This window comes from Opisthocomus hoazin, chromosome 4, assembly GCF_030867145.1.
Source record: "Opisthocomus hoazin isolate bOpiHoa1 chromosome 4, bOpiHoa1.hap1, whole genome shotgun sequence".
Taxonomy (NCBI): Eukaryota; Metazoa; Chordata; class Aves; order Opisthocomiformes; family Opisthocomidae; genus Opisthocomus; species Opisthocomus hoazin.
The window spans coordinates 61,963,891-61,980,912 of NC_134417.1; the positions used below are offsets into that span (position 1 = coordinate 61,963,891).

At 37.2% G+C, this 17,022-nt stretch overlaps 1 protein-coding gene across 1 annotated transcript in view; it reads left to right on the forward strand.

The window, feature by feature from the left end:
- MEOX2 (mesenchyme homeobox 2) overlaps positions 1-16,403 on the forward strand; it is a 54,599-nt gene extending 38,196 nt beyond the window's left edge. The window contains exons 2-3 of the mRNA XM_075417465.1: positions 1,992-2,164; positions 15,150-16,403. Coding sequence (XP_075273580.1) covers positions 1,992-2,164; positions 15,150-15,374 — 398 coding nt within the window. The 3' untranslated portion in view covers positions 15,375-16,403. The remainder of the gene's footprint in view (positions 1-1,991; positions 2,165-15,149) is intronic.
- Positions 16,404-17,022: the final 619 nt, after the last annotated feature.

The window sequence follows — 17,022 nt, forward strand, 5'->3', positions numbered from 1 at the left end:
TAGGAAGACTTCTTGGCTCATGGCCTCACACAGGCACAGGTTTGCCAAGAAAGTTAAGAGGACTTTAGCAATGACTTGCATGAAAAAAATTTCTGTGTCATACTGCAGATAAGGAGTATGCACACCAACCTGCTTTCAAAATATATATGAAACATGTCTGGTGGTATAAGAATGCTAAGTCCGAACGCTAAGAAAAATGATTTAGGTGTCTCTCTTCGGTGATTCATTGGAATGCTGATATAGGTGTTCAAGTATTTAAGTTCAGGTCATCTACATAGTATTTGGACCTTATAAAAAGGTGGCAGATGAGGAAATTTCAAGGAAGAAAAGAAATGTGCATGTTCCTGCAACAGCAGAGACAAGTTATAGTGACTCTAGTTTGCCAACTAGTATGAAGGAAGAAATGAACTTCTAGGTTTAAGGTGGTTTTTATCTGTCCAGTTTTCTATGTTGAGTTTGGAAAACGGACCTTGGCCCCACACTGTAGTGAATGGGTGTGCCATTTAATGGGGTCCTATCCTAGAAAATCCCTAATCCAATTGTGGCTGAACAGATCTCACACCCACTCAACAACTTTTGTGGATACCCTCAGTCATACAACCAGCAGTACACTGCACATTTGGAGCAGAGTTCTGTGTGTCATGTCAGCAAAAGTTAAGAGGTTTGGTGATTTGAAGGCATTAGCTTTAAAACATTTTAAATTAATGACTATAGCATTGAGTCAAGCATCAACAGTTCTCATTTAAAAAAAAAAAAAGTTCCCTTCCAAGGAACAGAGTAACTGACAAAAAGTGAAAACATTTTTGTACCTCTGTAAATTGTAGACAGTTGACTGTAGTTTTGAAACCAGACTCACTGGCCAGTTGGACAGTCTCAGGCATGTCGATGATTCATCTGACACAGAGTCCCAGGGAGTGATTGCTTGTGGGCCTGTTCATTTGGATGTTGATGCAGGTTTCTATTTAAATCAGCAGCTGAAGTGTGAATTTATCTGTGACATTTTTAAGATGGTTCATGAGGCCAGAATTTGACTAATGATACTCCTACTGATGTCCTGCTAATTTTGGATTTATAGGTGTTGTAACATACCCAAACTTATAAATGTCTGGTCCTTTTTTTTTTAGTTTTTTTCTTTCCACTCTCTCTGTTTTCTTTTTTTTTTTTTCTTTTTTGTACAGTTTGGTCTCTTTCATTTATTTAAACAGACTTCACTGACAGCAACAGAATGACTGTCACTGAGTTCAGTAGTTTGGCTTAGGACCTGTACCTGTTTCTGAGAGTAAAAGGAATCAGGAGGGTGGTAACAAAACTTTCAGCAAAGGTCTCTGGTTGTGGCCAAAGTATTCCCCAGGTAATGAGCTATAGTGGTAGCAAATTTCCTATGCTGACACCAGCTGTAGCATAATCTCCCTACCTGCACTGTGGCATGAGTAGGAGGAGATCCCATTATCACACAGGACGTGCTCACCAATTTCTTTTTGATGTGCGTTGAATTTCATATGCTTTCTCTGTTATCTTTCCCTGAAAGTCTAACTGGACTAAATCTTAAAGTGTATTCTTTAAAATAGATCTCTGGCTTAAGGTATTAGTGAAATGATACGAGAGAGAGAGAGATTCTTGGAGTATTACTCATTAAGACACTAATCAAATGATACACATCCTGTACTGGTTGGATGCACTGAGAGTTGCCAGACGTGGGAAGAAGTTGAAGCTTTGCAGAAATTCTACAGAGAACTACTAAGAAATGAAACATTGAGAGGTTTTAAGCTAATATTTGATGCCTGTGAATGGAAGCAGCAGCTCACGTCTGTCAGAATTACTGCTGCTTTCCTGACTTACAGTGAAGAATCCATAGGTATGAAAGCAAGGGTGTGTTTCTGAGAGAAGAAAGTTTGAAGAATGTGATTTAAGCATGCTGTTATCTTTGGGCTTGTTTCTTATCTCGCTGTACACTTGTCATTGCTTCCATATTTTCATCTTCTCTTTTTCAGATTCCCAAGAAGGAAACTACAAGTCAGAGGTCAACAGTAAACCCAGGAAGGAAAGGACAGCTTTCACCAAGGAGCAAATCAGAGAGCTAGAAGCAGAATTTGCTCATCATAACTATTTGACCAGGCTGAGGCGATATGAAATAGCAGTAAACCTTGACCTCACTGAAAGACAGGTACTGATGCAAACTAATGAACTTTAAATGCTTGCTCAATATTTACCAGTGGTTATCAGCTCCTCACAGTAGAGGTCTTGTTTATGTTACTAATAGATATATTGATATATCAGATTAAATGTTTATAGCAAAATGACATACAACTATTACCTCTCTGCTATGCAAGTCATTTATATTTTTTTATGTACCAGCTACAGATTAGTTTCATCTAGTAGGCAGAGATGGAAGATAAAAGCACAAGTAATATATCTGTTAAACTGGTGCACATCTTTTCTAATCTGTTCACACTGATGTGGCTGAAGAAGTGGTCCCACATATTGCATGTACAAGCAGTTGATTTGCCTGCATGAAACAAATATGAGCATCTTGTTTTAGTCTATTAAATATATGCAACTGCATATATTTAATAATGCATTTGTCCAGAGTTTCTGAACATCCTGTTTCCAGATGGCAGCAAGAATGGGAACACCAGCAAAACTGGAATACAGGCATTTTTAACCGCTTTATCTTATTCTGTGCTGTGAAAGCTGAGGAGACGGTGGAATTTCTTATCACTGTTAACTGGTTTCCTGCTCACCAAACCCTGGGCCAGGAAACACTTCTGCATGTGCTTTAGTTTCATCATGCATGTTGTCACACTGATTTCTGATGGAAATATTAATGTTAAGCATGTACTGAAGTTTTTCAGGATCTCATCTCAACACACTAAATAGGTAGTAAAGTCACATTTCAAATAATATTTACATCAACATACACATTTGAAAATGTGTTTTAGTAAAGACATTTAGAATACTGGGCTCAAGTACACCAAATCTGATTAAATATTACATACAGTTTTATCATTAAAATTGAAAGCTTTTAGCCTACTGATAGTCAATCATCCTTGCTTCAGGAATCAGTATTAGATTGAGAGACTGCTATAGATAAAATCACTAAGATGACGATATATTAAAGGGAAGGTATCAAAATAGCACCAGGATTTGTGACCTCTAGATATGAGAGTTTTGCAATTTTCCTGAGTTTCATTGACACACTATAAGTAGATATCTCAGTGAAAATCCAACCTTTTCTATACATATGAACAGACATTTACTCACACAAGCAAATGAAACAGTTTTTTTCTTTGAAGGCTTCTAGAGAATGGCTGTCCCTTCCAGATTGTCTTGTTTGACTTGAACACATTGCCAGATTCCACTGGGGTCATTTTCAGTTACTTAAATATGTTTGTTGTATTTGTAAAGCACACCATTTTGTATCAAACAATTGATAAAATTTTACCTTTTTCATTTCCAGTGACTAAGGTAAGCTGAGACAATATTAGATTAACTCCCAGACATGATTTTGACAGCTATGGGGAGGAGGAATGAATTCATGTCTCAGTGACAAATGTAGAGTCTGTGTGGAACTGAGTAATGATAAATAAAATTTTAAAAATACCTGCTGGCCAATTTAACGCGAATCACTTAGCTGAATTCAGAAAACATATTCCCATATCTAATAATGGTGAATTCGGCCTGGAATTTAACTATTCTCCCTGATAAATTCTTTATTCTTTTCTTCAAAGATCAGGTTGAGTAGTACAACTAAATGAAGAGACAGTTCACTATCCTAAACAAAATATTTAAACTAAAAGCATTTAACATACTGAAAAGGGACAGATAAGTATTGAATGTTGTCTCTGGAAGAGAAAAGGCAGCCTGTGCTACACAAGTGCAGAGAATTCCTTGAAGTCATGGGAGCAGTCTTTCACATAATGTTGGTTCTAAGCATTCTGCTGATAATTGTGATAATTTATATAGAATTATAATTAGTCTATTCAATTATGTTATCTAATTCTTTTCTGCTTCCCCAGATTACCACAGAATGACAACTGAGCTGCTAGAGATAACTCACTTCGTTCCTTCCTTCCTGCCTGCTTTCATGTCTTCTTTCCTCTCGTCCTGCTTAAATCCACCCTTGCTCAGAAAAGGAAAGCATTAAGATTTTTAGCTTGATTAAGTCTAGTTCTTTATCTTGCCACAATCAAATGGTCTGAGAGAAAAAAAATGATAGCATAAAAACTGTATTGTTAATCAAAAACAAAAAGAAAATTGAGAAGAAATTCTGGACATATTTTTCATTTTCTGAATCTTACTAAGTCAAGTAATGATGTAACTTCCAACGTTGTCAATTAGAAATGTCTCTGTATAAAATCAAATATATTCCTTTGACAGAAATACGCTGTAAATAGGCATGGGACTGAGTGTGGGTTTCCATGGTATATGGCAGTCTTCAGAAGCTGAATGCGGTATTTCAAAAGGCTTGACTCTTCTTGCATACTTGTTTTACATCAGTAGTCCTTCAGTGACTTAAACCAAAATAGAGCAAGGTGAACCTGGTGTGACACTATTATTTCTTTTTTTTCCAGTTAAGAAACTGAACTCATATTCAGGACCTGTCTTTCCATCTGTAGCAGAGTGAATGATTATTCTTGAGTGGGATGACAGCACTTACTTGTTTACTTACTACTGTTATTACTTTCTTTTACTAGCTGTCCCAACAGAGGAGATCATATTTGATACCTATCTTACAACAGATTAAAAAAAAAATAGTCCTATCTCTAAAATTATTATGACTGAATTAAAATATATTGATGGAATTCCAAAAAAACACTCTCCAGTGAGGTATCATTTTTAGAGTGTGGCTATTTCTGAAACAGTTTTCCTTTACTGTTTTTCCCCCAAAGGCTGCATTGCAGAAAATGGTACCTGATAGGCAGTAGTTCCTTTGTTTGAAATAAATGAACACACAAGTGATGACCTCCATTTCATCACCGTAGGCTGTAGACCTGTTTGTGCTGGAAGCTCTCTTGATCTTTCATGAAACATTGAATTTGCACACGGAGAACTGAAACTTGGTTCAGATAATACAATGACAAAAACCAGCAGTGGGTATCGGGTGAACTAACATATCTGCTTAGAAAGTAGGTTTGAGAGCAGACCTAACCACTGATGGGATGAATTGTTTAGCATATCTGTTTTTACTAGGTTTTTAAAACGTGACAAACATCATATTATTCAGAGAGCAGAAGGACAAAAACTAATCTGAGGAAAGTATTGTTGAGTCATCCTAAATTACAACTTTCAGTTATTTCCCAAGATGTGAGATAAATCATGAGGCCTATTATCTTAAGAAAGTTCTGCCTTCCTCTTGACTATAGTGATAATTTCAACCATACGCTGCAGCTTAAAAGAGGCACTGACCAACTAACACTTCATAATTACCTTTCTGGCATTTAAACAAGCTGCAGAAAAAAACATATGTCTGACCATATTTAAAAAGCTATATAAAGGTATTAAAGTTTTCTACAGTCATCAAAGTAAGGCTTCATTTGACTTTTGAAACAACTTACAAGATCAGTTCAAACATAAATGACTCACGGAAGGCCACTTCACAAAAATAATAATGAAAAAGAACCCCTCACAACATATGGATCAGAAGGAAGTAATCCTATCATTCCCTAAAAAGGAAACCTGAGTTACAAGACAGGAGGATGAAATGAAATAAGTGCCTCAATTGCCTGGATATTAAGAGTGCACTTTGAGAGCATTATAAGCACATCTGGTTGTAGGATGGCTCTATTATGGTATTATAAGTATTCCAGCAGTATAGGTACATATAATTCCTGCTCAATCTCCTATAGAGTGCACTCACAGTCTCTGCTCAGCCAGCAGTTAATAATTTTCAGCTGGCAGGCCTCTATTATATTTTGAAGAGCCAGTTAAACTAAAAACTATCTTAGCTCCCTAGATATTTGTAACCTTGACAAGTGCATTCTTGGCTTTTTTGTACATCCAGATAAACTTGGAGAAGGTTCCATGCAAACTTTTTAATACCTCACTGTGGGATGAGGAGAGGAAGCAGCTGCAGTGGAGTATCAGAGGCGTGGCAAAACGGACATTTTTATGGAGTTGGTTCTGCCAAATATAGAAAGAGTAGGAGATCTTTCCACCTCTCAAGATCTTTTTGCATGGAGCTAATCAAAAGAGTAATGTCGCAATTCAGCAGGCTAGCTAAGGTTACCAGAATAAACAGTCCAAGTATGTAATGCTCCTGTTTGCCAGCATAAACAGAAAATGCCACCTAGTCGGACTAAATTTTGCTGATGGCAATGAGAAGGTTTATTTCTTCTTAATTTCCAATACCCACCCAGAAGCCACCAATCATTTATAAGAGGCCTGAAGCCACCTATTTTGCATAGACAAAGGACAAAATTTTGTCAAAATGAAGAGTGCTTTTGCATCTGTGTTTGGCTACCCTGTATGTGGTACCAACACGGCATGAGTGACAAAGGAAGAAGCTTTGTAATGCCTTTTTCTACCAGCAAGAGAAGCAAGCAGCATTATTATTTAAATGCATTTGGGCAATGTTGGTGCAGTACTGTAACCCACACTGCAGCACTGCATTGTTATGGGTATATAAATAATATATGAAGTTTTCCATTAGGAAATTTTCCTCCAGACCCGGTTACCTCAATTCGTCATCACATGATGACTTCATGAAAACCTTTTTCAGCATTACAGAGCTCAGGGGAGGTTAATCCCTGCATTTTTTCAGACTTGACTGATAGGGTAAGAGTAGCTTCACTTGGTCACCTGGATGAGAAATCAGGGAGTTCATTGTTCCTCAGTTAGGTGATTGTTCTGAACCACCTCTGGAAGAATAAATGTCTCTCCATGCATCACACAGCATGACTAGTTTCCTGCTTTAGGAAGCTAGATTTCTAAGTTTAGGTGGTGAAATTATTCCCCTATATACTTTCAAACAAAATCAAACGATGGATTGGTAGGACAAGCTTGACCCTATCTGTCTGATTTATTGTGCTGTCACGTCTTCTCTGAAAGGCAGCTGCTCATTCCAAGCTTCCATGTGTTAAGCACTCTCTATACACACTATAATAATGAGCCTGTGTGGCTTGAAATCCTTTGGATTGTTTATTTTATTTAAAGCAACACTCTTCATAAAATAAAAGTCACTAATACTTTTATATTTGTCTTGAGCAATATAAATACCAGCAGTAAGAGTTACTGTGCTAACTTGGTTTGTTCTTTCTTAGGAAAGAATGCTCCTGGCAAACTTAATTATAACTCGTGCATAATTTTGACCTGTACGATAATTCTTTAAAAAAAAAGTAGATGGCTAAACTTCAAACAGCATATTTACTTTTGCAGTATTGATTGAATTTGAACAAGCCTTTCCATGTGCAAAGATCCAAGTGCCTCAAGCTGTTGGTTGTGAACCGACCCTACACCTGCAGAGAAACCCCATGAGGTTCTGGGTGGGGATAAACCTCTGTGTGTGCCAAGCAGCATATGCGATATAGACAGAAATATCAGCAGCTCATACAGCTGCTTTTACAAAGCGAGTAAGGCTCTTCTTCCCTCTATACCTACTCTTTCCTGGACACAAGTTGAGAAAGACACAGCTTTTTCTGTCGTGTGTAAAGAGATAGGAGCTTTTTAGATTTGTCATTAATGCTCACTTTAAAAAACAGAAAGAAGAAGTGAGGAACAAATAGTATTGGAGAGGTACAAATGAACAAGTAGAATAAAGGAGGCTTTTTTTATGCAGTGCATTGAAAAATGTAGAATCTCTGTCTGATTTCACTAGTTTCATCTCCTCAAGGCAAGCCCTGCTGAAAACTGCTGCAGCTTCTTGAGGCTTACTAGTTGTAAATCTGGATGCTGATTTTGAGGCTAGTTTACCATCAAAAGACTTGGGACTGGCTTGTTTTGGAAAGCAAAAAGATCCCTCCAGGTTTGAAGTCATGAACTGTGGAACTAGTTCAAGTGAATACAAATGAGGGTGCTCTTACTTGGGCAGGGAGATGGCTTCCATAGCCATAGAGCCCTGCAGGATTGTCATGGGCCACTAGTCAGAGGTTGCTTTCTGCCCAGTCCCATTTCTTGACATGTAGCAAGTGGTAGCAGAAAAAAGCATCAATATACTCAGCCAAAAGCCAGTCTTGATTGACCACCATCTTTTCACTTTCACACTTAGATGACCTGTGCAAAATGGGTGCAGAATAATGCATGTTAGAATTTTTTTTCTCATGAAATAAAATGCTCTACATGTGAATAATTCATGAAGGTAAATGCCTATATAAAGAAAAGACAAAGTTTAGCTAAAGGTGATCTTCTCCATAAATTAGTTTTCCATCATGTGTTTCTTTTGCAGATTTCTATATATATGCAAAGAAATCAGATGAAGGCAGACTCTAAAAAGATATATTATAGGAGAACAAGGTAGAGGTAGTTCTAGCAGCAGCCCCACAGATTACCTTTCTTTGCCCCTGGACAAAAAAAAAGAGAGACTACTTTTATAAAAAATACTCCCTTAGATTATGTACAACAAGCTAGTAGGAGGAAAGAACCTGAAGTAGTGTGTCCCATTCTGCTTGAGGTACGTTAACCCTGAAACCTCATTAAGAGAAGTTTTGAATAGGAAGGGTTAGCTGTTTGATGATGAAATTAGTTTTGAAGATCACTGGTAGAGAAACTAGCAGTTCTTTGGATGGAGTAGACGGAGGTAAACTGAGTCTCAAAGACTTCTGAAACAGCAATCAAATACTCCTATCACTGCTCTCCTCTGAAATATAATATCTATTCCATCCCTGTCTAAATGTGGGAGGTAGAAAGGATCCTGAGTGTATCACCTAAGCAGCACCCAAACCTCAACTGGCTTCTATGTAACGAAAAACCAGAACTCACTCCTACACTTTCCTGGGTGCCAAAAGCTCCAGCTGTCCTTTGTGCACCTGCCAAAACCTCCCTTTTTTCTCAACAGCTGCTGTAAAGTACTTGTGCACATTCAATGCAAAGTCCTGTAACGTAACACGGCACAGATTGCTTTACATCAGTGAGCAGGTGACAATTTTAATCAGAAGGTTCTGGTACCACTCATTAATTTCCAAAGAAAAGTTAATTTTCTCCAGTTGATATATTGTGGTACTAATTTATAATAACTAAGAAGACATTTAATACTCAGATTTATTTAAAGTTGTTTTAAGCTTAAAATATATTTAAGATTTTTAAGAGGATTTTTTTGGAATAGAAATTGGAATTTCTCTAAATCATATAAGGAAGAAAATAAGTTTAATTGAATAAAACTACTTACTCTCCCATGATCCAGCATGACTGAAATCCAGCTGAACTATTTAAAATCTCATGTTATCTTTAATTAATGAAGTGACCTGATAATTCTGACTACCATTTCCGTAAATATTTAAAACTAACAGATTTGATTCTTCCAACCCTTATATTTAGTCATACTCTAGAGTAGGAAAGGAAACTTTTCTGGTTTTACATTCCTATTTGCTTTTATAAGTTCATCGAATAAATTGTCATGAAAATACTATCTCTATATATGCAAAAAAGGTAAGTTTCATCTGTATAACACCAATGATTTCTGTAAAGTTCAGGAGTTTGACTTTCTTTAAAAATTGGCAGCATAAGTGTACTACCTAAAAATAACAGGAATGTTTTCAGAGCCAAAGAAAGTTGAGAAGTAAACTTATCAATTTTTTAAATTTTGAAATGTCAGGGTCATTTTTTGTTATCCATATGTTTGTCTGCATTAGAGGAAAGTAAATTGACAGATCAAAAATAATAAGAATAAAAGAAAATGGACAATGGCTGTCCAGGGGCACTTAAAAGGCTTGGTGATTTGGTCTTCCTGACACATCATTTAGGTATAATAAAACATGGAATTTTGGATACTGACTTCAAAGACTCATACTTGGAAATATGCATCCCTTATAGCAAATAACAGTTTCAACTGGCACAGTGCTCTTGTTCCTAATTTTTAAGGTTTCCAAGATATCAGACCTCAAATTTTAATCTCGTTTGGGACTCATGCCACTAAAACCTGGAATAGAAAACCTAATTTTAGGAAAGAATCTTTCATTTCAGAAAAGAGTTTTTTCAAAGAGAAATGTCTTTTTTCTTAAAAGAAGAAAGGCATCAGACAGTGCAACTAAGGTAGTTTGATTTCAGTTATGCTTTAATTTTCCAGAAAAGAATGTCTTTATTAAGAAAAACTCATTAATTATAGAAGGTAACTGTTTAGCTTTTCTCTGTAAGTACAGAATCCTAAAATCCCATGGAAAGGGAAGTGTCTGTGTTCTACAGAGCATGGTAGAAGTCAATTATTCCTAATGTGACTGAAGTGCTCTGCTGAAGAAGGGGTATTAAATCAGAAGATTAGGTAATACACTTATTTGGAACCCAAATGATGTGTTTATACCCATATCATGGAGTTGTATTAAAGATACAGATGCAAGAGAGCCCATAATGTGGCCCTTAAGCCTACTAAGGACATATATATCCTAAGTATACAATGGTTACTTTAGTGATGTAGACACTAGCAATGTCAACCTCCTTGTTTTGAATCTTTTCCCATGATTCCTATAGTGTAGACCTTAAAACAAATTGGTCACGGGAAAACTATTTATCTTGCACATCAGGAGATGCGCAATGTGAAATCGTTTCCTCCTATCTGAAGTAACACTCTAATCATCAGATGGGGAGATGCAGATGCTAAACAACTTGTTGACTAAGGGAAAAGAAACTGTGCTTTCGTGCCAGTAAGCAGATGTGCTCAATAGACGAGCTCATAAGTGCTGATTTAGAAACAGCTGTTAATGCTCCCATCATCTTTAATATAGTTCATTTCCCGCCACTTCCTTTGTTTTCCGTACATACATATGCTTGCTCGATACAGTTAAGTTGTGCTAGTCAGAGGGTGGAGAAAAGGGAGTGCATTTTAATAAGGCATTCAGGACCTGATTCTGGGAGGTGGTGAGCACTCTCAGCTCCTGCTGGAGCTACCTTAGACTTGAAAAACAGCATAAAAAGGTTCATAAAACCTACAGTACCGTTTGTTGTAGTAGATCCTTAAACTACTTTGAAAGGATATCATTTTTGCAAAAGTTGCAAATGGCTTGTACAAGCTAGTTCTTTCACTGGAAAAAAAAGCTCAAGAGTTTTTCAAGTCCATTTCAGTTAGGGCTTTTTCTCTCTCCTTTATTTTTATTTTAATTTTTTCTTTATTTTTCTTTCAGTCATTCTTTTCTTTCTCTCACTCTTGCTCTTTCTTTCTTTCTTTTGTTTCTCTCCTCTTTCTTTCTCCTCTCTCCTTTGTGTTTCTTCAGGGTGTTTTCTTCTGATGCATGTTTTGTGAAACACCTGTAAGTTTCAAATGAGTTGTGCATTTGAATAAGCACAGTTTTCCATGAATCCAGATAAACTGACACTCTGAAGTACTTCACACAAAGTTTGCTTTACTTCCTTCCCTTTACTAAAATATAGACAGATCAGATATCAGTAACACCTATACCCTCCATAACTGACTCTTCAGCTCCAAAGGAAGTTCAGAATTCCAATATCTTAATTTGATCTCTAGAGGAAATAACAAGTGAAGGACCTGTCACATATTATTAGCACATGAGCATTAAAGTCTTCATCTAGAGTCCGTTGAACACTATGGAAAACTCACATTGACATTAGTGTACTTCAGATCACGTCAAAAGTGGATTTGAGTACTTTATAATGGAGGACATAAAGAAATATATAAAAATACCTAACTTATTCCCTCATATGAGAGTCCTGCTGTACAAAAATGCAGCAAATGACATAAAAATACACTCATAATATTTTCAATGATAAACTTCACTATAATTTATTTCTAGCTTTTGAAAATAATTTTAGCATACTAAATAAATTTCTTATTTTATATTCTTTAAGTAAATCTGATGCAGATTATTTGAAGTCATTAATAAAAAAGCCTAAATCCTTTTTTTTTTCCCTTTTTTAAATTGTTACCATTTTCTCTTTATGGGAAGCCTGATAGGCTTATATGCCAGTCATTACGATATATTCTCCTGTGGGAGCCCCAGGGATACTTTCTTTCTCCTACACTCAAGAGAGTGCGTGCAGAGGTAAATGCAGTCCTTTCAGCCCTACTTCCTTCAATGTCATATTTCCCAGACAGCGGGTCATACGTAGACATAGCTTTGCTTGCTGGATCATCTGAGGAATTTATAAATTTATCATGCGCTTATTCTTGAAAAAGGAAATCATCGATGTTTAATTGATTTATATCAACTAATATACAGCTGCTGACCTAGAATCATCCCTGGTGGAGGCATTTCAGGGCATGGCTGGATGAGCTAGTCTGAGGGTAGGTGATCTGAATGAAGAGATACTCCCCAGCCTGTCCTCGGCTACTCATTACCTGGAAGCTGGTGCCAATCAGTTCTCCTGGGTTTAACGCTTCAGGAGAGCAACTGCTCTTGGCTGTGGTTTTGTGAAGTGACCTGAATTATAAAAAGCAGCAGCAACAAAATATTGTGAGAAAAAATGGAAAACAAAAAGAATTTATTAGAGTCAAAAAAGTCAAGCGAGCAGATGTAAGAGTTTGGCTCTGTCTGTAGGAGGAGAGCAGAAATGAGCCCCTATATCAGAAGCCAGGCAGCAATCACCCTGCTTACATCTGCCCCAGCCAGAACAGTTTCTGACAATGACTGCAGAAATATTGGCTTCACTTTCTCAAGTATCCAAAAATGAAATGGATGCATCTGGAAGGTGGTTTGCCTGGATCTCTCCTGTTCCAGTAAGTTAAAGGAGGTTGAATCCAGGCTGTGCATTGAAATTTTTGATTCAAATGCATCATTGTAATTTTTCTTGAAACCACTTTTTGGATACTTTATAGTTTCATTTTAGACTTTCAGTGTTGTGACTTCTTCCTTAAATGTTCAAGGACATAAAAATATCTGGATCTTTTAAACATCACTCCAATCCTGTCATTCCTTCTTACCGAATAAAATTATCTGGGCCCTTATTTCAGAAGAAGAGTGATAATGTTGTGTGGTACTGGGTTGAATCCAAAGTGTATTATTTTTGATGTTTAGATTATGACTGCAGTTGCAACTGCTACACTGTCTGGCACCAGTTTAGTAGTCTCTTTTACAAGAGAAAATTCATTCTTTTAAAAAACAAAAGTAAACAAAACGACATCTTAACTTCCCCCCAAAAGCTGCCATTGCTGTACGAATGCTGTAGCCTTTTGAAGACACTGGTTCCATGGACACCACTGGCATGTGACTCCAGTATGATAATTCCCAACAACACAGCAGCCTGTAATAAATACCTTCCCCTTTACACTCATTTCATGTTTCAAGCCAGATTCTTTGGCTCTGATGAGTTGACTAAGGGAAAGGATGTGCTATGCTTTGTGGCTCTTAACTAACCTGGAATCATTTTGCTCTGTTCCCAAATGATTGGCTTTAACAGCTCATACTGGCTTTAAGAGGAATATAGAGCATAAAAAAAATACATATATATATCTCTCTTCCATCCCACGTACGTACATACAGATAGTGATGTTAACTATCAGTTCAGTTGCAGTAAAATTTAAATGTAAAATTCAAAGTGATAGTAAACACTGCAGTGTTTCATGGATGTATAAGACAGATTCAGCAAAACAGCATTTTTGTGGCTCTGTTACTCGTGTTGTACAATATGTCCTGCTGTGCCTGTTCCTTGCTGTTTCTTTTAAAACTCTGAAACACATTCTGCTAAACGCAGCAGAGGATACACCGACATTGCAAGCTTTCTTGCTTTCTTTCCAAGTGAAAAGTTGCAGACATTGTTTATTTTTCTGTGGAACCTTCATGTGCAGAGCTGCACAGACACACACGCACGAGATTTTTTGGCAACATTAACTCTAAATGGATCAAACCCAACAATCTTCTATTCATACTCTTTTCAGTGACAATATTTTAAGTTGATTTGAAATCAGCCTTTAATCTGGTCTACTGTATTTGACAGATGCTATGCACATCTTTTTTTTTCTTTTCTTTTGGCTATTGAAAAAAAAAAGTCCTTGTGGTTTGCAGTGCTGGTACTTTAAAACTGTGCAAATAATTTAGGATTACATCCCCCCCCATATATTTCTATACAGAGAAAGGGAGGAGGGGAAATGAGTTTCAGCTGGAGTAAAATCTTGGGGCTTAATGTGACTTAAATATAGATACATTTTTAATCTTTCATGCTATGAATTTCTTTTCCATTCTCATCTGAAATTATTTGCTGATTTTGACTCAAATTTATAAATGCCTTGCTCTCTGGCTTTCAGGGTATTTTTATTTGTCTGAAAAATTTGACCAGGCTATGTGTTTAAATGTAGTAGAATCAAAGATCAGTCAACTAGAATCATTTTGATACATCTGTGAAATAGACAGGGAAGTTGTAAGTTTTGATGGTAAGAAATGCTCCTTCAGATACTTCAGCAAGTAAAAAAAAAAAAAAAAAAGAGCTTTTAAAGTGCTCCACTTGAGAGCTTTTAAAGTGCTCCACTTGAAACTCACTACCAGTTTACAGAAACAAACAGGCAGAAAGCAATGCAAACTTTTAAGTGCAAGTTGCTTTCCGGAGTAACCGCCCTCCTTTGCAGGGTGATTCAAAGCACTGTAAGCACGAGGGGCAGCAGTGTGGGTCCCTGCCACCAGACGAGGCTCTCTGGTGAAGGAGATGTAGGTTCTTCTTCTTCCCTTGATGGGAACCATTTTGCCTCTTGTTTTCTCTGCCTGTGAAATGGCATTAAGACATTTTTCAAGAGTATGTGAGCTTTTTAATGTTTTCTAAAGGGCTCTCAGATCTTCCTGCGGAGCTATCAGCTGCAGATAGCCTGGCTGCTTTCTTGCAGTGACCCCTTTACCTCCTGTGCGGTCGTTATCCTCACATCCCCAGGGTTCACGTCCTATGCAAAACTGGATTGCCTGCTTTTCAGGGAAGGCTTGCTAAGCTTTTTATCATACCGACAGAAAGGCACATCCAAAAAAAAAAAAAGGCAAAAAACCCCAAGTGCTGTGCTACAGCTAGAAAGATCATTATTACCTTCAGTGACCCCCATCTTTATTTTCTTGCTTTGTCTTTCTTCTGCGAAGGTAAAAGTTTGGTTCCAGAACAGACGAATGAAGTGGAAGCGGGTAAAAGGGGGCCAGCAAGGGGCAGCAGCCCGGGAGAAGGAACTGGTGAATGTGAAAAAGGGCACGCTGCTCCCCTCCGAGCTCTCTGGCATCAGCGCAGCTGGTCTCCAGCACACGGGGGACTCACTAGCGAACGACGACAGCCACGACAGCGATCACAGCTCTGAGCACGCACACTTATGATACACAGAGAGTGTCCCAGCTCCGTTCTCAGGAAAGATGCTTTGCTGGCAAGCCTTACACAGGCATCGTTTACGTATGCAAGTGACTCTGGCAGTGATTTTTAAAGTTGTTATGGAAAATTCAGGCTTATTGTGTCTGCTTTTCTTGATTTTTTAGATGGTTTACAGTAAGTGCCATGTCTTAAAGGTGCCTCAAGAGTGGAGAAGTGGAAGATGAACTTACTTTGAACATTCCAGACTTGTTTGTCATGTTTATGACAGCGGGCAGGTATTTTTGCTTTAGCTTGCACTGAAAATTACATTGCTCTCAACAGACGTTATATTCTGAAAACCACAGTGCCACAAAATCACTATCTAGTGGATAAGAAATGTATTTTAACTCTGTATATATTTACCTTACAGCATTTTCCTGTCTTCACTAATTTTAGCAATGCATTCATATTAGCTGATGGCAATAGTCACTCATGACAATAAATGGCTTTTTGACTCTTTATTTTTGTTTTGTTTTTCAAAGACATACAATACATGCAGATACTTTTGTTCAAGTAGAGAACAATACAATAGTGTCTGCTAGGACACGTCCTTGTATGACAGACAAAACAAACCTTATGTTGCATTTACTATCAACTGCTGCTAATAGGGTATTATTAAACTTACCTAGCTCCTCAATTCTTCTTATCTTATAACTGCAAACAATGATTTTTAGGATCATAAGGATAATCCAGTAACCTGCCAAAAAATGTGATGTTCCACTCATTCTCAGTGGAAACTTCCCAAAGGATTATTCGTTTCTACTTTGTCATAATTGAATACATTGATAAGTACTGACACTCTGCAGAAATGTTGTTGCTTCATCTTCATTTAAAAAAACCCAGCAGATAAGCTGAAAGTTATTTTCAACTGCTTATGTTGGTATAAATCAAAGTATGAAGGTAACTCAGTATTGTGTCCCATGTGTAAAATCAAGACACATTTTCTGTTATAAGCTTTTTTGTACATACAGGCAAATACCAAAACCCAAAATTTAATGCAAACTATTGATTGTACTTTGTAAAGAAATATGTTTAATAAATAATCCTTTTTAAATAATTCTGGTCTCTCTACAGTGATTTCATAGGGAACTTGAAGTGTTTTTTGTAGAAGTCCTAAGCAGCTTTGCCTTTTTCAGGTCTTTTGGAACTCTGTCTGTGGACAACACAAAGCATTGTTTTCAAATTTAGGCTTTTAATCTTGGATAAACCTTCTACCTTGATCCATTTGGGAAACTCTTTCCTTTAGCAGGAAAAAGTCATCTAGCAGCTAATGATGCCTTCAGCCAAAAACAACAAGAGCCTGTTCAATCATTTTTCCAGATTCAGAGCAAATATAAAAGGTTATTTTGTTGGACCTTGTTGAAATGGATGAAAGGGAATAAATATCAGGAAGGGATGCATGCTTATATTATGCCGTTGTTCAATAAACTGTTCAGGAGAAAAAAAGAAAATATCCCCCAAAACTTCGGAGATGAATTGGACTGGGTAGTGTGATAGAAGGGGCTGAGTGAAAGAGCAAGTAAGCAAGAAATGTGTATATCCTAGTAAATGCTTCTGAGCATTCCCTGGAGCTCTGCTCTGTGGGCATCATAAAAGTTAAATGCAGTCAAGAACTCT